General features: G+C 41.3%; 1 protein-coding gene across 5 annotated transcripts in view; it reads right to left on the bottom strand.

The window, feature by feature from the left end:
* The window catches only part of PLCB4 (phospholipase C beta 4), a 322,471-nt gene that overhangs the window by 30,495 nt on the left and 271,043 nt on the right, over positions 1-20,933 (bottom strand). For all 5 annotated transcript variants that reach the window (XM_054022802.1, XM_054022803.1, XM_054022801.1 and 2 more), the window contains exons 29-32: positions 17,033-17,121; positions 16,388-16,538; positions 12,462-12,511; positions 12,282-12,347 (exon numbers count right to left, since the gene is read on the bottom strand). In XM_054022802.1, the coding sequence (XP_053878777.1) occupies positions 12,282-12,347; positions 12,462-12,511; positions 16,388-16,538; positions 17,033-17,121 (356 nt within the window). The remainder of the gene's footprint in view (positions 1-12,281; positions 12,348-12,461; positions 12,512-16,387; positions 16,539-17,032; positions 17,122-20,933) is intronic.

Here is a 20,933-nt window from a genome sequence, read left to right as displayed (position 1 = left end):
TCTTCAATAACCACATAGGTGCAGCCAGAAATTTTGACCCCCAATGTAAGCCCAATTTTTCTGGGTAGGTCTGCCTTTCTGACCTGGAGTCACAAAACCATCATTTGATAATAGTTCCTCAATCTTCTGACATGGCTTGGCACTTCTCAATTTGTGAGTTTTGTCTGGGGCCTTCCTGTACATTGATTGACTGCAGAGAATGCAACATAGCTCTGCAGGGCCTGACAAATTCACTCCAGATTGCAATCAAAAGTTGTTACGTTGGACTCTGTCCAAACGACTGGTGATCCATCTCAGATGGTGAACATGAATGTTCAGTGATCCAAGAGAAGCAGAGGCTGACAATCAGGTATATACCATGGCTACAGCCAGGCTATGGATACACCAGCATGGCTCTTTTCTGTTACGTATATAGACGTAGAAATCATTGCTCTATCAACTACATAGCGTAAAGTACAGAGAATGTTGGGAGACAAAGCACTACACCTAAGATATCGCACACTATAGGACTGCCGGTCACAGGGAGAACTGGGAGGAAGGACGACTAGCTAAAATGGCTTAGCTGACACAGGTCTGATTTGCTGTCTGTGTACACTAGAGATAACTGTTACAGCCACAACTGTTGTCAAGACTAGGGTTCAAACACTGCTCATAAACGTAACGTGTACGGAGGCAAAGTTTCAAGTGGAAATCTGTTCTAGACTGGTTGATGGTACATTTGTCAACACCTGATGCAGCTTATAGCATAAATCTCTGGTTCAGGATTTTCTGAATCCTCTGTCATTTTAATTTCACTCTTTTCTTTTAGACGCAAAGATACTAAAAAATTACATATTGCCGATCAAACTCCAAATAATAGCCAATAATACAGTTAAAATATGGCTTTCAGCAGCAAAAGGATTTTACCAGCTACTTTGCCTGTCAACGTAAGCCACATGGTAAATACCACTTGCAACTATTTGAAAGTTTAAGGTAAATTTAATTCATTTTTAGTATTAATATACCTGTGGGTAGTGGTTAAGGCCCAGTCAGCAAGCTACTAAAGCATGTGAAGCCTGTGGGATTACTTATGTGCTTAAATTAGTTGTGTGTTTAGTACCTCGCTGGATCAAGGCTTAAACTTTTCTGGACTGAGAACATATCTTCCTATATGTGTGTAGAGTACAGTGCCTAGCACATTTGGGGCACTAATGTTAATATAAATAATAAAAATAGTTAATTCTATATTTAAATAATTCACAGGCAGTGCCCCAGTTGCTGATATTCTGTAACCAAGATTTTACAATTGCTCAAATTCCATTATGATTCACGTTTCTATTTGAAGCTCCTATAGCATGTTACATAAGAAATACATATTTTGGAGTTGTTATATTTTAGATTCTTTTTAAACATCTCCTATACATCTCTGGCTGTAAAATAAATCAGCCCCAGACTTTTAAGCAGTATTTGAAAATAACAATTTGATCCGCGTTTATTTTGAATACCCAGCAGAAGTGTATTATTATGTACAACTCATCAGTGATGAATGTCACCCAGTGGGGATACCATAGCAATTCACTCTACATTACATACAATTTTAATCAAAAGCCTTATAATCGCTCAGCTACTCCTACTCATTTCATAGTAGTGTCAGTTGCTTTATATCCCAGCTGCAATTCACTTATATTATTTTTCAGTAAAAGTTAATATCAAGAACATAAAAAATGATTACACTGCATTATGAAACAATAAAAGTGTTTCTCTTTAAGCCATTCCAGTTTCTATATTACGATGTCTGGAACAAACCTGCACAAATCCCATTATTTTTAGCAATGAAGATTTCAAGAAGATTCTACCACATTTTTGTGGCTTTTTATGATCTTGGATCCATGTTAGCATGTTTTATGATTTTAAAAAAACCCACCTCAGAGTGCATAATCATAGGGTCATGCACACATATTTATATGCAATACATATTGTGTGCTGCCAATTTCTGCATGGAAACCGGAGTGGCAAATGAAAAATGTCACCATTACCCCACCAAAATTCCTTCCTGTGAACCAACAGGGAACTTCTAACTAACCAGCTGAGCAGCACAGTCTTTTGGCATTTCAGTATTACAATGAGTCAGACTCATCAGTATTTTTATTTCAAATATGCAGGAGCAGCTGCTCCACACGATGACTTTTGTGCAACCTGTAACTTATTATGCACATGTAACTCCACTGTAGACAAATGGACTTGTGCCTACCTACACTGGGGTAAATCTGGTGCTCTGTATTCTAGAGCATTCAGTCCAAAGTCTTTCCAAAGGACGTTTTTCAAAAAGGAAGTTATTGAAAATGAATCTGGATATGTTTATTTAGAGGGAAATTCAACACAGGTCAGAGTACCCTTATCAGTAGCCCCACTAGGAGAGGTGGGGGGAAGCAGTCTGCTATGGAGGAGCTTCTACATCAGCTCTAGAAAGGGACTGAGGGATTTGCATTTGGATTCATGACGGTTCAAAACCTGAGGACACCTCAGAGCTGCTGCACCTTGTCCCATCCCACACAGCAGATCCATGCTAGTTTCACTGCATTTAGGGCCATACTCTAGCCAGAGAATTTGGCCCACGGTGAGCTGGTGACATGAATATACAACGGCATACCTCGAGGATTATGCAGAAAGAGAAGCAGGATATTGAGGGAGAATAATCTCATACACTCCGCTCTATTAACAGCGGGCAAAACACATAATTACTGGTATATAAAATTTCTTGGCACATTCAGTGGTTACTGTGACACTGGCAGACCAGGTGCCAGCTGATACCAAATCCCCAGGCCAATTCACCTCTCTATTAGTATAGATCAGGGGTCGGCAACGTTCAGCATGCGGCTCACCAGGGTAAGCACCCTGGTGGGCCGGGCCAGTTTAATTTACCTGCTGACGCAGCAGGTTCGGCCGATCGCGGCCCCCACTGGCCGCGGTTCACCGTCCCAGGCCAATGGGGGTGGCGAGAAGCGGCGCAGGCGAGCAACGTGCTGGCTGCGGCTTCTCGCTGCCCCATTGGCCCAGGACGGCGAACCGCGGCCAGTGGGGGCGGCAAGAAGCAGCGCGAGTGAACGATGTGCTGGCCGCGGCTTCTCGCCGCCCCCATTGGCCCGGGACAGCGAACCGCAGCCAGTCAGGTCCGCGATTGGCCGAACCTGCCGCGTCAGCAGGTAAATAAAACTGGCCCGGCCCGCCAGGGTGCTTACTCTGGCGAGCCGCGTGCCGAACGTTGCCGACCCCTGGTATAGATCAAACTGATTGTTAAATGTGTAAGAATGTATTTGGTGTTTAAACTTCATGAAAACGAATGGGCTGTTACATGCATTGTTTTCACATATCTGTATCCTGTTATACTGTGCTAGCAAACATTTACACTGTATATATCCCTGTAACTAAATAACCCATTAACCGAGATGTGTAATGCAAACTTCAGCAGGAAACTACTAATTCTTGTGCATTTGAAGGCCAGTGTGATGATCAGCAATTGAAGACTAAATGGATTCCCCTGTCTCTCCAGAAGGAACTTTTTATATGTGACCACTTTGTGACACTGCACCCCATATTCTTCACAGGGATATGATGATGACATGGTTATAGAATAATTATAATATATTTTATGCAAGATAAGTCATGTGAGGTGTCAATGGAAAAAAGTTATGATTTGCTGAATATGATTATCCTATTTGTCTGCATGTATCATGTTTGTAACTGAAGGTATGACTATTGACTATGTACCTGTATTTCAAATGTAGTTACACCTGGTTAATGCCCACTCGACAAGATGCTGTCAGTCTAGCTAGTGGGTGGGAAGAGCCTATTCAGGGCAATGGGTCATTAGGAAAAAAACAACCGGCCTTGAGACAAGTTTATCTCCCACCTGGTGATGAACCTTCCTGAGAACACCCCAAACAGCCTGTGATTAAGCGCTGCTATGACTCTACATGGACATGTGATCAGACCACACGATGCTGGACTCCATCTTGGAATGTCAGTATTTTTCCACAGACTGGTCTGGAAACCAAGCATTGAAACAAAGGGTTCCACCATATGCTAAAGCTCTATAAGGCAGGGAGTGAAATCATCTGGTGTTCTTCACTCCCCCTCTATAAGACTCCTGAAAACACCTGACTGCAGTGGGGGAAGTGCTGGACCCAGGCTAAAGGGATTTCTAGCCTATGAATGAAACACCGGGGGATTCCAAGCTGTAAAATGCAGCTGGCCTCTTAAGAATCTGCAGCCTGCTTGTCTCATCGCTTAGGGTGAGAATCTGCTAATTCATATCCAATCTATTTAGTATATTACGCTTAGTTTGCATTTTTTATTTATCTAGCCGCAGGGGTGTTGCTATTAGGTGACTGTACTGGGTTAATCCCTTGTGTAGGAGCTCTGTGTGTGCCCCATGCCCTGCCTTCAGGCTCCCCTGAGCACATTCCATGAGCACAGATCATTTGCTCAGGGACCAGAATTTAACCTGTTATGTATTAATTACAAGGTACAAAACAATTATCTCCATTGAAAACTCCACAGCCACCACGGTGCAGTACCATGGTGTTTCCCATTCCAAGACTATGCTTACTGCATGTGCCTCAGGCAGTGAACGGTCAGTTTCTGATGTTGCTCAGTGTAACTGTTCTAGTCTGTTTTAAAAATCAAACCATTTCTGCGATCTGCAAAAGTCGTAGGCTAATCTATTTAAAACTCACCAACGGTACAGCTAAACATAGCTAAGACTCAGGAGCAAGTTGTTCCTAGTATGAAAGTCCTTTTTGAAAGGCTGATAATTACAAAAAGTTACTGAGGTTTTTCAGATTCAGTGAAATGCCAAACAAATATGAACATTACAGTATAGGAGGGTGACAGCTCACTAGGTGGGTGTCATTACAAAAATATTCAGTCTTATCTACTGGCAGCAGCTTTATAAAAACCCCTGCACGTTGCATCTCTCGGTTTATAGTACACCCACATTAGAGAAAAAAATAATATAAACGCCTTAGAACCAAAATATCTTTGTGGCTTGCTGAACTTCTGAAGATCTTTCCACTGTCCCAGCCACACAGGATAAAGAACAAGATGCAGAGGACGGGAGGCTGCACCTTTATTCACCTCACTTATCTGTGAATACCTCGCAAATAAGGCTTCAGTCACCATGTTTCTCTTAGTGGTTTCCACCTCCTTGGAAGGTCCTGCCATCAGCATCTCCATTCCCAACCTGGTCATAGCTGCACAGGGACCCCACCACCCTCCCCTTGTGTGAAAGCTATGAGGGTCTAGAAAAGATGTGTGGGTGGTACACCAGATGGTAGGAGCCCAGGCCCCCTTTCCCAGTTGCCTTAGGGGATGCCTTCCCCTAAATCCACTTCCAACAACTGCTTATCAGGACCCCCTATGGAGTGAGCGCACAGAACACCTGCTACCTACCAACTTGCAACATCTTGATCTATCCTGCTTACCTACCTCACTGGACCCTGCCTTGCTGTGAGGAAGACGACAAAACTCACCCTGCCTCGGCCAATCTGGAGTGAGAGGAAAATTCCTTCCCAGCCTCAAAAGAGAAAAAAAAGGGCAGCAAGCACACTGCTTACAGCTAATCATTAAAAACCCGGTCCTACTCTGATCCCATGGGTGGAAGAGGGGGTGCTGCTGGTGACTCCGGAGAGAGTGCAAGCTCTTTCTGGAATGCACAGGGTATACACATCCTCCCTCCTCCCAGTGCTCCCTCTGCCTGGTCTGGCCACTTCCTGTCCCCGACCAATGAGGTAATTTCTCCTTTCCCTATCCTTATAAGCCAACCTCAGGAGAGATCCTTAAAGGAGCCTCATCCCCTTTCCTTCCAGCCTGCCTGCCAGAAAAAGACCCACTGCACTGGGTTGTGGTGAGCACTTTACAGACGTGCTAGAACTGAAATAAAGTCAATATTTACATAAAGTATAAGCAGCAGCAAACCCACACCTGTGCCATGATTGGCCCACTCTTGCAACCAGTTGGTAAATTATTTTAAGAACGGCAGAATTACAGCACAGGAGGACAGTGATGAAATTGGGCTTCCGCTAGGCATTCAGCTGCAGTCCAGACAAAATCATGCTGCCATCTGCACATGCATGAACTTCTGTGTTCAACTAATGGGATTATCAAGCCCCTCAATGTGGACTTCTAAAAGAATACATTTTTTCCAAACATCTTTTTGAAGCAAAGTAGTTGGGGGGCAGCTCCACCTTCTCTTCACAGTTCCTGTGACATGGTCAGTTTGATCACTCCCCACTCCACCTCCTCAAGGATCCGTTTTGGTAGTGGTCCAGCATGGGACCAACAACGTGCGCTGCCATATGATGGAATGTTGCTGCTACTGCTAAGGGTAAATGTAACTTGTGATTCTTTTTTTCCTAAAAAATGATGTTTATTTCTCATGCCATCATGAGGATGGGGACCAGAGACTGAACTAGATGACCTCTTGAGGTCCCTTCCAGTACTAGGATTGTATGCTGCACGAGTGGGTTCACTTTCAGTTTCGTTGCCTTTCTTGAAAAATCATGCGCCACATTTTTATAACTGAGCAAAAAAGCCAAGCTACATTGCTACACTGACATGTCTGATCCTGACCTTTGTATGGCACCATGCCATGTAAGATTAGTTCTCAATGTAAGCAAATGGACTGCCATTTTGATCACACCTTTCTAAGACAAGCCCAACCTTCCCAGAGACGCATACGCCCCTTAGAGACTTAGAGGAAAGGCATGCACACATTGAAACCATTATTGCCAGTGCAACGGAATGCCCTCTCTTCCATATTGGAAAGGCAGGGGGAATATTAAAGAGTTGGTGGAGAGTCAGACAGGAGGACACATGATGGGCAAGAAGAAGGTTAGATGCTGCAACCTTAGAACAAGGCCATATGGAAAAACAAGCTGTTATGAGCTCAAGTCACTGGCTCATCAGTTTTCTGAGTAACACACTGAAAACCTTGAGAATTAATTCTGCTGTAAAATGGAAGACGATTTTAATGTGCCTAGCAAATGCAACGACAAGAGATGAAGCCTCTGCTTAGATTTTCAAATTGGCGATCTTACTTGAGATAAGGTTTTAAAAAATAATATTTATGCCTCTGTCACCAAAATATGGTGGTTTAAAATAAAAAGAATCACGGAACCCCTAAAAAATAGCTAAATGCTCTCCCAGCAAACTTCAATATTTTCCTCTCTTTCTTTTTTATATTCCTTCCTTAGTACCTAATCTTGCTATTATGTAAGGGCTTCAGAGGAACAGAATGTTGCTGAACCCAGGCAGTTCATCTGAGCAGGACTGGAGCAGGATGCACCGAGCCCAGGCAGAGGTTCCATACCTCATGCACATCGCAAAGCACAGCACAGTGGCTCTCTACCTTTTAGCACAAGGGTCTTTTAGGAGAGAAGGTAGGTGTGCAGCCACAATTATGCAGACTTACCAGCCAGCCCTCTGGGTGTGGGGGGGGCAGCAGTAGTGCCCTGCATAGGATAAGCTTTCTTGTCTCCTGCCCAATCTGTGCAGAATCCCAAAGTCTGGAGAATCCCCCAACTCAACACCCAACATCCAGTCGGTTTAGTGAGGCCGTGTGGTAGGTAGAGGATTTGGTTCAAAACCGGAGAGTCAGAGCTAAGAACTACCCAAGGGAATTCCAGTGGCACAGCTTTTTCTGAGGTCGAAAAGAAAGGTGTACTTACTCTGAGGTGTACTTACCTGTACAGTAACTGGAGTTCTTCGAGATGTGTGGTCCCTACCTGTACTCCGCTTGAGGTGTGCTCCACGCACCTGAGACAGGGAGTCTTTTGCTAGCACTGTCTGCTGGTCTGTGCCTGCACCATTCTTCTCCGGCTCTGAACAGAGGGCATAAAAGGAGGTACAGACCGACTGCGTCTCCAGTTACCCTTCTACCACAGATAGCCCTTGGCTAAGGCGCTGCAGCAGAGGGGAAGGAGGGAAGGTAGTGGAATAGAGATAGTGTAAAAGAGCAATAATCTCTGAGAAATTCTGGGGGATGGGTGAAGTCCCTGAGCGTGTGTAAAGGGCAAACATAGTATCTATCATTAAAAAGGGGAACAAAGAGGACCATGGGAATTACAGACCAGTCAGCCTAACCTGAACAGGTTCTGTCTCAGACCCCAGGAGGTAGCAAGAAAATGGAGAGGTTGTTGGTCCAGGACACCCCTTAAGTCCTTGGTTTGGAGTATGAGGAGGATAATGGTGCAGGCACAAACTAATGGACATTTCTAGCAATCATGTTCTGGTCTCAGGCACATGGAGTGCAAGCGCACCTCAAGTAGTATACACATAGGGACCATCACTCAGAGAACCCTACTTAAATAAAAATGCTAGCCGTATTGGAAAGTCCCTTTGCAGACTGACTCTGAAACAAAAAAAGTATGGCCTGTCACCACAACCAATGTGAAGTACTGAAGTTGTCTTCCCTCCAATATTTATGTGGGGGAAGGGATAGCTCAGTGGTTTGAGCATTGGCCTGCTAAACCCAGGGTTGTGAGCTCAGTCCTTGAGGGGGCCACTTGGGGATCTGGAGCAAAATCAGTACTTGGTCCTGCTAGTGGAGGCAGGGGGCTGGACTCAATGACCTTCAAGGTCCCTTCCAGTTCTATGAGATGGGATATTTCTATTTATTCACCGTATGTTTTCCTGCTTTAATTTCTAGTTGCTCCTCTACGGCCCTGTAGCCTCTTTCACTTGATCATGAAGAGGTATTTAAAAGCAATATCATGTCTTTGCAGAGCTTTGCATATACAACTTCCCATTTGTATTGCTTATAATCCTCTGAATAAAATCTCTCCTTTTCCCCACTCCCAGACTTCACAAAATCCAAAATTCCATGTTTATCGGCAAAGCTGCTAATCTGACATTAAGGTAAGATGGGAAGTTCTAATTTTATCAAGGGGTATAAAATGACTGCTTACTAATTCTGATTCTACTCAGCAGGTATGCTTCTGCCATTAAAATGAGCTCTCCACCTATCCTACTTAGTATACAAATCTCATTTTATACATCAAATGCATATTTGACTATTTTCAACTGTCCACACATTTTATATGAAAAATAAATGGGTCTGTTCTCTTTAAAGAAAAAGATTTTACAGATTTTGTATAGCCTTCTAAGGTTATCATGCTTTTTTCTTTTCTCCCATCTGGTGTTAACAGGAGCATGTGAAAGGTTTCCACCCCTGACATCTTTGTGATCCTGTGTGACTCCTACATACTCCCACTAACACATTTTCTCTAGCATACTCCCACATTCACACAGCATGGCTTCAATCAGCCATTTATTAGCCCATGCACACAAACGGTGTCTTCACTTCTGTATCTGTTATTTGCTGAAGTATTTTTACCTTTGTCTTTAGAAATACTTAGGCCGATCAGCATTTACACTTAAAAGAAAATAAAAGCAGGGAACATCGCTGTTTGTATAAAAGACACGTGAATGCTATGTGAGAGACACACTTGATGAATACTTGTTAAAGGTACACCGCTCAATCTTTTTCCTGTCAGGTCCCCTGAAGCTGACTCAGTCAGCATTGCTGGTACTCTCCCATGATGCGAACTCAAAGTTTCCATGGAATGCCTCTGGATGGAAATGGCACACAGGGACTCAGGGGAACATTTTCAGAAGTGCTTACATAACCTGGAAAAAGAAGAACAGGAGTACTTGTGGCACCTTAGAGACTAACAAATTTATTAGAGCATAAGCTTTCGTGGACTACAGCCCACTTCTTCGGATGATATGCATCCGAAGAAGTGGGCTGTAGTCCACGAAAGCTTATGCTCTAATAAATTTGTTAGTCTCTAAGGTGCCACAAGTACTCCTGTTCTTCTTTTTGCGGATACAGACTAACACGGCTGCTACTCTGATACATAACCTGGTTAACTAAGCCTCCTTTCCAAATGGGATTTATGCACTTAGGAGACGAGATGCATTGAAAGTCAATGGGCCTATAGATCATGGAGGCACTTTTGAAAGTTTTACCATCCAGGCTTCTTTCTATTTTTTAATTTTCTAGTTTTCCAAAATGCAGCAAAATGAAGAAAGTAGAAAGACTAACATTACCGTGAACCCAATCCTTGCCTCAGCCGCCAACGGCTCTCTCTCACTATACCTCACCGTGGCTGATCACCAGCCCAGACGTGACACTAACAATTGCTCCCTAGTTTAGCTGAGCCGCTGTAACCAATATAGGGAACCCCTAGGATAGCCAGTGTAATCACAGCTGACACTTTCTGAGTAGGGATAGATGACACGGGGCTGCAAAGGCCAGTGGTGTGACTAACTTAGGGTGTTCCCAATGTATCCCCATGTTTCATCAGCTGAATTGATGTTAGGATGATGGGAAATCTTTCAGATTTTTTCCCTGGTGTAGACCAGGCGTTAGAAAGAGAAGGGGAGTAGCCGTCCGAGTACAGAACTGAGAATCAGGAACACGGCTGGCTTTAGAACTTTTGGTCAGGCCTGCAGAAGAGTGTATTTTTTCCTAGCCCCATGTTTTCAACATAACCTATGCCACTATCACATCATCATATCAGCCTAAGGGGTTTGGGGACATTTAGCTGCACGATCCTTTGTGGTACCTTCCACAAACTTAATGGACACATTTTACATGGAAAGCGGCATGCAGAGGAGGGGGGATGGTGAGGTAGTAAGCCTTCTACTGCCAAAATGGAGCCTCGCTGCTTATTCTTGCAAAGTCAGCAATTAGTTTATATCAGTTTATGTTTGCAAGGCCATCTTTGTAAGGAAAAGTGATAGAAAACCTTTTGTAAAACAAAAGGTAAGAATCTCCTTTACATTACTTATTCCTCCAAATTTAGGGGGCCCATGGTCAGGAGCATCCAAGGATCTGGCAGTAATTCTTGGATTCAGTGGGTCTAACAATGCAGAGTTGCATGGCTCTCTTCCTTCCTTCCAGCTGCTACAATGTGTTATAAGACCGCTAAAATACATCAAATGATTTCCTAATATTACTTTTCTGTGCAAACAATAACTGCAATTGTCACAGAGATAATGTGTAATCCCAAATGGGGGAGGAGATAGCACAATGGATTGCAAAGGGACTGGATGGGTCCAAGAGACACTCGCTCTACTAAAGTGAGGTGTCCTCACTACCAAAGAGTTTAGGAACATATGATCTATTCTAGATGTTTCAGGTACTTCAAGGGTGCCCATCACCTTAGTACAGAAGTACTAATTTTAGCTCTTAAAACGGACTCTCTTGTGACTTTGGATATTCAAAACTTCCGTTTCTGTAAAAGAATAACATTTATTTCCCTCTTTCATGGAGGGCTAGGGGCCTTCAGATTTAATTACTTAATTTTAATACAATGCTTTGAAGATGAAAAGCCTTATATTAAAAGTGCTTAGTATTATTATTAGTTCCCCTGACCATTACCAGTCCAGCCACCACCGACAGTCGTGAAGGTAAACATAAGGACTTTTCTTGTAGTAGATGCTGCTGCAGGTTCTGATGAACCTTCTGACACTAAAAATGACCAGCCACATATATCAATCCAAGCATGCAGTGAAAATGAGTCCTCTGCATAAGAGTCCAAGGATATCAAAGAACACTTAGTAACAAGGAAATGACTGATTATAAAGCCGAGCGGTGCTTTCCTATGCCACCAGAATGGGACCAAATTCAGAACCTCAGTACTTTCTTCACTTGTTATGTTTCCTTTGATACCAGGAGTGATTAGGGACCCACTACGAGCAGGAGGGAATTGAGTATGCTGTGGAGCATAGTGGTAGGGGACTTTGGACACTACTGCCAATAATATCAAACAAAAGGTGACGACCCACGAAGAGGGGATCTAATTTTTCAACTACTCTCCCCACCTACACTTTCTCTCCATGCTGTTCCTACACTGTCTGTCTTTGATACAGCATATTCCACCTAGCTGATTCTCAGCGTTCTCAGCAAGATTTAGAAACAATCATTTAAGAGGCTAGCAAAAACCATTACCTAGTAAAGGTGGTCTTTTGCTCTTTATACAAGTCAAACAAAATTGTACTGGAAGCTGAGGGAATATTTAAAAGTGCTCAAGGGAAAAACTGCCTATTGGAGGGTGTCCTTAGTGTAGGCTAAAATAAACATGTATTTCTTGCTAATCTAATTTACTTATCCCTAGTTTTTCCGTTGACTACCATTAAAATCTGTCCATGCTTACAAACTTCACTCACTTTAAAAAAGTCACGAACTTGCTGGCTAAGTGTGTTTCCCCAAACTCTTAGAGCTCTAATGATCATACCTTGGCATGCTTCTTCTTTAAAGCATTCAGCTCTTTCTGTTGTTTCTTTAAATACTTTATGTATGCCTACAAAAAAGGAACTTGGATCAATTTTCCTGTAGTCATAATGACTGACACCAGATAAAATCTTGCTGTTTGCAAATATATATATCGTCTTGCAAAGTTTATGCCCAAACTTACCTTCATTTGCTTTAAATCTTCTATCTTCACTTGAGGAATAAGTTCTATACCTAAAAGGCATTAATACATTTTATCTGGAACTTCAAACACATTAGTACATATCACAGTTTCTGTATTTAACTTCACCACAACTTATATTTCTGTTAGACAGTAATTAATGTTTGTCACATTAAAATGTATAATGTAAACAAGCAACCAATTGAGTTCCATTTAAAAATAATTTAATTATTGAGACATGGGAAAGGTATGTTTAATTTTTTTTTCCCAATAGTACTGCACCATCCATCATCTTACTGGTGTAAGGAGAAAATAAAGCAATAGCTGCATTCCAATCTCCTTTCATTCCCAACTTATGTGTCAAACAAGAACAAGAAAAGAGTTTGTAAAAATCTTGCTCAGAAATAGAGCAGACCATGTGTGCAATTTCACAGCTGACCTCTTGTTAGGTTCTGGCAAATGCTGTTTTCACTGGCGTATCTTAACATTCTTTTAGCTACAAAGTAGTATTTTAAATGTTAATATTGAAAAAATAAAGTCAATATGATCCCATGAGAAATCTACCAGGCAAGACCCTCCTTAATTCTTACATATATTAGTGATTGACCCAACATTTTATTATATACTGTTTAATTAATTAACTACCTTAGGGCAGGTCTACACTTCAAACACTGCAGTGGCACAGCTGCGCCACTGTAGTGCTTCAGTGAAGACGCTACTACACTGACAGGAGAGTTTCGCCAGTCGGCGTAGTTAATCCACCTATGCGAGAGGCATAGGAGAAGCCCTCCCGTCGACATAAAATCATAGAATCATAGAACTGGAAGGGACCTCGAGAAGTCATCTAGTCCAGTCCCCTGCACTCATGGCAGGAGTAAGTATTATCTAGACCATCCCTGACAGATGTTTGTCCAACTCACTCTTAAAAATCCCCAATAATGGAGATTCCACCACCTCCCTAGGCAATTTATTCCAGTGTTAACCACTCTGACAGTTAGGAAGTTTTTCCTAATGTTGAACCTAAACCGCCCTTGCTGCAATTTAAGCCCATTGCTTCTTGTCCTATCCTCAGAGGTTAATGAGAACAATTTACCTCCCTCCTCCTTGTAACAACCTTTTATGTACTTGAAAACTGTTTTCATGTCCCCTCTTCTCCAGACTCAACAAACCCAAGTTTTTTCAATCTTCCCTCATAGGTCATGTATTTTAGACCTTTAATCATTTTTGTTGCTCTTCTCTGGGCTTTCTCCAATTTGTCCACACCTTTCCTGAAATGTGGCACCCAGAACTTGACACAATACTCCAGCTGAGGGCTTTTTTTGCAATAATGTTACACTGTTGACTCATATTTAGCTTGCGACCCACTATGACCCTCGCGATCCCTTTTCTGCAGGACTCCTTCCTAGGCAGTCATTTCCCATTTTGTATGTGTGCAACTGATTGTTCCTTCCTAAGAGGAATACTCTGCATTTGCCCTAACTGGATTTCATCCTATTTACTTCACACCATTTCTCCAGTTTGTCCAGATTATTTTGAATTTTAATCCTATCCTCCCAAGCACTTACAATGCCTCCCAGCTTGGTATCGTCCGCAAATGTTATAAGTGTACTCTCTATGCCATTATCTAAAGCATTGATGAGAATATTGAACAGAACTGGACCGAGAACTGATCCCTGCAGGCCCCACTTGGCACCGTCTACACTGGGCGTTAGGTTGGTATAAATGCGTTGCTCAGGGGGTGTGGATTTTTCACACCTCTGAGTGACGTAGTTATACATATATAAGTTTATAATGTAGACCTGGCCTTAGTGTCCTTTAACTGTAAAATTCCATCTGTCCTACAAAGGATTATCTGCCTTGTAAGATGAATTCCACTGAACAACATTCAGATCTTGCAAAATAAAGACAATTTCTGCAGAACAGGTGAAATTTTAATCTATTCAGCTCCAATAATATATTATTTCTGAGTTAGCACCATAAATGTGCCTGGTGCTTTATAAGACACAAAGGCAGAGGAGGAAGTTTTCAAAGATATAAATAGGAGGTTAGGCACTTGACTCCTATTGAAAGTCAATGGGAGTTGGGTACCTAGCTCTCATTTGTGCCTTTGAACATCTCCCTCAGGCTTCCTTTCCTTGCTGGATATGTAACTTCTCTTGACCTCAATGTGAACTGTGCATTTTAGTGTGGGCAGAATGATGCAACTATTAACAAATAATAACAATATATAATAGGATAATAAGGATAGTCACAAATGACCTGCTCTATTATTCCTCAAGTGGATAGGAGAGAAAAAGGGGATGCAGAAGAGATGGCAAATGTACAAGCCCTGAAATCATAGCTTCAGAAACAATGCTGCACAATGTTTGTTGTGATCTAAAAAGAGAGATTCAGATTTTATTTTAAAACGCAGACTCCCTATTCATGCTTACTGCTTTGTTATTATATGTGTTGAACTACATTTTCAACCAATAATGATTTTTCACTAATCAGCCTGAAAATATATCTCCTCAGCCTAGTAACTGCAAATTCACACATGCTCCTAATTAATATACAATAAGGTGACTACCACACTTTTGTGATGAAATATGAATGTCTACAATTCAATATGTCATTATTTTTACATTTATATCATAGTATCCCAATTCACAAAAAGATTGTTTGACTGGTATAAGGAGAATGAAGTACTTTAGATTCCAAACCTGACCTACTTTACTCTGAGAAGTGACTATAGAAATGTCATCCTCTTTCCCAACAGCTCTGCTTATTTGTGTATTCAGCCCTACCTGCTAACTTTCATGCCAAAAATAAGTTTGTGCTGCTTTTTACTTGCGTTATCCCTGCAAAACCAAGGCAGCCACCAGCGAATGAGCTATTCCTTCTGGCACATTAACAGAAATGTTTACCAAGTTTCACTCAGTTATACCTGTGCAAACCCATTTGGCCCCACAGAACCTTTATTATCTGTGATGTGTGAGAGAGAAAGAACCCTCTTGGTTCTCAAAGATGATTTTGCAGGACAAGCAGTTAGGAAAAAAACACCTATCTGCTTATAAACTGAGCACATTTGATATGGAAATATTTGACAGTAAACGTGGGTGCCCACAATGCCAGTTTCACAGATACTTTTTGGAATACAGCCACTTTTTAAAACATTTCTAGTTTGATGGGGGATCCCCACAGAATCCTAAATACCTAGTTTTAATTTAAAATCAACCACTCTGCTGAGGAATTTTTAAAACAAAAGAATTTTTGTGAAGTATACAAGAAAACAGCCTTCCCCACTAGTCCTACTGTAGTAGATCATTAATAAATATTGTTCCCAATGTCATGCATGTTCCTGCTGATAGCATTGACTACACTGGTGCACAAACATGACATTTATTAAAATCCAACCATATTGGCTTCTGCGCCAAGAGAAATATGGATAGAAGAGTATTTGCCAAGTGGACAGAGACACCACTAGTAGAGAAAGATGTTACTTTTTGAGCTTTTCAGAGGGATTAGAAACTATAGGAAGTACAAAACTAAAAACAATGAGGTAGTACTTCTTTGTGTCCTTCTAAACCAGTGGTCCCCAACCTTTTTTGTCTGACGGGCGCCGGATGACGAGCCACTGAGGACCATGGCTGGCGGATGAGCAACCGCCGAAATGCCGCCGAGAAGTGGGAACATCAATAGGCGTTGCTGCCGAAATGCCGCCGACAAGCAGTGTCATCCAGAGGTGTCGTTGCCGAAAATCAGCGGCATTTCGGGGGCGACGCCTCTGGATGACGCTGCTTCTCGGCGGCATTTCGGTGGATGCTGGTCCGCCGGACAGTACGCGGGCGCACACAGATTCCCCGGCGGGTGCCATGGCGCTCGTGGGCACTGTGTTGGGGACCACTGTTCTAAACCATTTAAAGAAGAGAAAGCTCGTTTTCCTTTACCTTTCTTAGTTTCCATCCCAGGTCCGAGGCCGGAAGTGGTACTTGGTCTAAGTTCAGAACTACTCTGAGGAGTCACACTTGCTTTGGGATTATTAGCTTTTCCTTTCTTATCATTCTTTGTGGTGTCATTTGGTACATCAGCTATATCACTCTGGAAAAAGCATGATTACAAAATATCATTTGCAGGGGGGAAAGAAACGAAGTCATTTACTTTTAGAGAAAATTCCCCATATATTTGCTAATACTTCTAGACAAAAATTATTTTCAGATGAAGAATTTATAAACTATTTTTACTGAAAATTAATAAGGATGTCTCCTTTCTAATTTTAGACACATGGATGTGCTGCCATGACTGATAAAAAATCCCTCATGATTATGACTATATTTGGAAATGCAGTGAAGGATATTTTAATAAATCTGACAACACATGTTCATGTATTTAAGAGTAGAACAGTTCTATATTTGAAAATAGAGATTAAGAGAATAACTTGCATTAATGACCAATTAATCAACAGGAGAACTGACCAAACATTGTGGCCCAAATCTCATTGCAGTGGTATTATTTCTTGTAAAGTGAAGCCTGTATTTTGCATTGTCCACTATATGAAATTATTTTGCCTACGTTCATAATTAATTTCTACTTACAGTTTCAATACCCATAGCTCTCATCTGGTCTGCTCTTTTTTCCATGACAGATAAAAATTTCTTTGGATCTGATAAAGCATCCACAATATCTGAAAGAAAATTGAATATTTATCAGTTTTTCAATATTTTAAGAGTCATTCAAAAAGCACAATGTAATTTAGCTTTCACAAAGGCTTTATTCTGTTCTCGCCACATGTTCCACTGTCCTCAACACTGGGCCAACTTTTCATAGTAAACTTGGTAGGAATGGGTAAGCTTTTTTAATTTAGTCTCTCTCCCTTCCCTCTGACAAGAGAGAAAAGGAGATTAAAAATTTCATGATTGAGTAAAGGCCTAATCCAAAGCCCAGTGACGTCTATGGAAAGACTCCTACTTCAAAGGGCTTTTGACCAGGCCATAATAATAAATAATAATAATAATAATATAGCACTTTTCATTAGTAGATCTTAAAGCACTTTATAAAGGTGATCAGTAGCATTGTTCTTATTTTACAAATGGAGGGAAAACTGAGGCACAGCACAAAGTGACTTGCCCAAGGTCATCTAGCCGCCAGTGGCTGAGCCAGGAATAAAACCTTGGAAGTAAAGATGCCTTCACACAAATTGTTCTGGTATTTTCCATGGCTCATAGGTGAAGGGAACTAATTGTTTTACACGGATGGCCTAAACAATAGTACAAGTGACATCTTTTATTTACAGAATTCCTCCTGTATGACTCCGGACAGCACTACTACTCATACCACTCACTCTGCCAAGGCCCAGATGTGGGATGCAACGAGAGGGCTATAAACCAATTAATAAGTTAGGATTATATTGTGACGCCTCCTATTGTTTCCTCTTCCACCCATTTTCTCTGGGACAGAATGCCCAGAAAGCTGCTGCGGGTAGGAGAAGCTCATTTAGACGTTCTCTCTTCTATCCCTTGCCCTGAGTGGTTCTGCTGCCCGCTATTAGATAGTAGTTGTGAAATCATTTTACAGTTTTACCTACTTGTGAGTCTTACCCTGGCGTAACTATCGGCCATAATTTCTCCCCTAGTGCAGACTTTATACCTGGTATAACTTCACAAATTAGTGTTCTGCAATTGCCTTCCCTTAACTCTGCCAAAAGAACTTAATAAACCCTCTTCCCTTTCCTAGAAGCATCCCAGCTCTAAGGAGTATTTTTCACCTTCTTTTATTTACACTGCACATAGTGCATCCACATGTGTATTTAGATCTTCATTTAACAAGGTGCCTAAGGTCGTGCCCACTTGAAACACGAGGGCAGTCCAACTGACTTCAGTAAAACTACTTGTGTCTTTCAAATCAGGCACAGGCTCGAGTTCTTTGCTGAACTGAGGCCTGATCATGGACCACGGAAGAAAATAGGAGTTTTGCTATTTGCATCAACAGGCATGGGATGAAACTGTTGAGGGCTCGATGTGGCCAGCTCTTTGGAGCAGGTATGGTTTAACCACTGCACAGTGCCATGTGCATTTACAACACGATATGAACAACAGAATCCCTGACTCACTTGACAGTCATGATAAACATTCACTTTTACCATATACTGTGTTTTATACTGGTTAGTTGAATCAGGAAACACCTTTTTGACAATTTAAGTCCTTAATACATGGATGGCCCCATTTGTGATCTTAGTTATTCTAGTGGCAAACTGGGTGTGATATTGGAATCAGGCCCAAAGAGAGTATTGCTAATTTTACATACTTGTCTCTTTGCTATAGGGCAGTGTGTAAAAATCAATAAAATTGAAATTAAATTAACATTTGCATCCCATAAGAAATATGATTGTATGGATTATGTGTCATGGGTTTTGTGTACGTAGCTATTAATGTATAACTGTATATCGAGAGCTACACAGAGACATCCGTCCTTGCTTCTACAGCAAATGTATCTTTTCAGGCCTTGATTTAAAGATAATCAAGTAACTCACAAGTGGCAAAGGCATAATGAGAAATGCTGCGTGACAAATTGAATTGATTTTAGTACCTACAATTGTAAAGCATCTACAGAGAGTAGCAATGACCTGGTGATCCCTATGTAACTTTAACTTCAGTAATACTCAAGAAGACCTGTGCAGTGGAAAAGTATATCCGCTGAAAGTGAAAAGAGTCCCTAAGGACATTCCTTTGAGCAGAATTACCATTTTAAGGATGATGGGCTTTCATGATACGGAAGAAGATAACCAGTCACGCAGGACATTAATGAGTTTAAATATAATTAATATTTTAATGTTTCAAGATACTGCCCCTTTCCTGCATGTGACTATTAAATGGGCCTCCTAGTTGAAGAAGTATTACACAGAAATCCAGAGTGCATCCATTCTCTTGTCTAAAAGCTGTATCTTGATTCAACCATTCATTATAAAATATTGTACATAATATGCCTGAGCTTTTGCCATGATCATCCTGGGAGTCATGGATGATGTTCTTACTTTACTGTATTTTGGGGGAATGCAACTGATTATTGAGATGAAATACAACTAAACCTTTTCTCACATGCTGGAAAGAGAGTAGTGAGTTCAGTTACTGCCCCTCAAACACAACACCATGTGCATAGTGGATTCTTTCGGTTCAGAATGTTGTAATGTAATAAAGAAAATCCATCTTCCAGTTGCTTATCAGTAAAGATAAACCTTTCTGTGGGCTTGCATTCCAGATAGTCTCAGTAATGTAATGGCTCTGTACTTCTAGAGCGCTGGTTTTGGAAGTCTATGTTTTCCTAAAGATCTGAATTTTATTTCACATACCAGAATCCTGTCTCATGTCATAGCTGTTTTCAAAGTAACTAGTAGTGATGTCATAGATAAAACACGAGACTAGGGCCGCATGTACCAGTCCAGGAAAAACATATTAACCAGTTCGAATTTTGGGAATAATCTTGCTTATAGTCCTTACTCATGCAAACTTCCCACCGAATTCACTGGAAGTTTTGCCCAAGTCAAGAATGAAGGATCAGGCCTTCTGTCCTTAGAATCTACTTGATCTGTATGTGAAGATAGTTTGTGCGAGATATGAAAGCTCCATTAAATAATATTTTTCACCTGGACAGCTCAAGTTAACCACCCAAAAACATCCAATACCACTGTTCGCCACCAACTGGTATCTTCTCTCTCACACTCAGCTGTCCTTCCCACAAATATCAAATGGACAGACCTTATCCCAAGCACATAATGGCCCCAACAACCTGAATATTTTCCCTTTCCTTTAACTGAGCCAACTACCCTTCCAATCCCTAGAACCTACGCTTCAACGAAAATCCATGCCTGCCTTGATCCTGCAACCATGACATAGTATTTGAAAATGGAACTTGAATATTAAGAACTTTCAAGTAAAAAAAACCTCCTTATGTGTGTGGGAGAGTGAGACCTTTGCAAATTTTGTTACTAATCATTTATATACTGCGCCAAAGGCTCAGCGTTTCTACTGGAAGTAAATGATTCACAGCTTTTTTCTACCGCACCACTTGTCCTCTGCTTAAATTTTCCTTTTTTGTGGTCTTTTTGGCAAGGTACAACTGAATACCAAAAAGTTTTAAAGCTATGAGTTAAAAAACAAACAAAAAAAAGTTGCGTTTAACCAGTATAACCTTAGAAAGCATGTGTTATAGAAACAGAAGTCCCATCACGACTATATATAATAGTGCTTACTTATTATGTACACTATATATTATAAAAGACTTCTCGTTGAAGTCTGCTGCCTCATTATGGATTTCTTCAGAACAGTATTGTGTACCATTGGCTATTAGGAGCAGGGGTACTGAAACAGATAAACCATAGAAAATCAGCAAACCACACCAAAAAAAGACAATGGTGCATATTTTTTCCTAACCCTATCATGAAGCAATCATAAATCATTATTATTTGGCATGAGAGGTGTTCTTAAATCTTAATCCTACAGG

This window comes from Malaclemys terrapin, chromosome 3 (genome assembly GCF_027887155.1).
Source record: "Malaclemys terrapin pileata isolate rMalTer1 chromosome 3, rMalTer1.hap1, whole genome shotgun sequence".
In the NCBI taxonomy this organism is placed as follows: Eukaryota; Metazoa; Chordata; order Testudines; family Emydidae; genus Malaclemys; species Malaclemys terrapin.
Note: the sequence above shows the minus strand (reverse complement) of the source record. Positions and strands in the feature narration are given on the sequence as shown.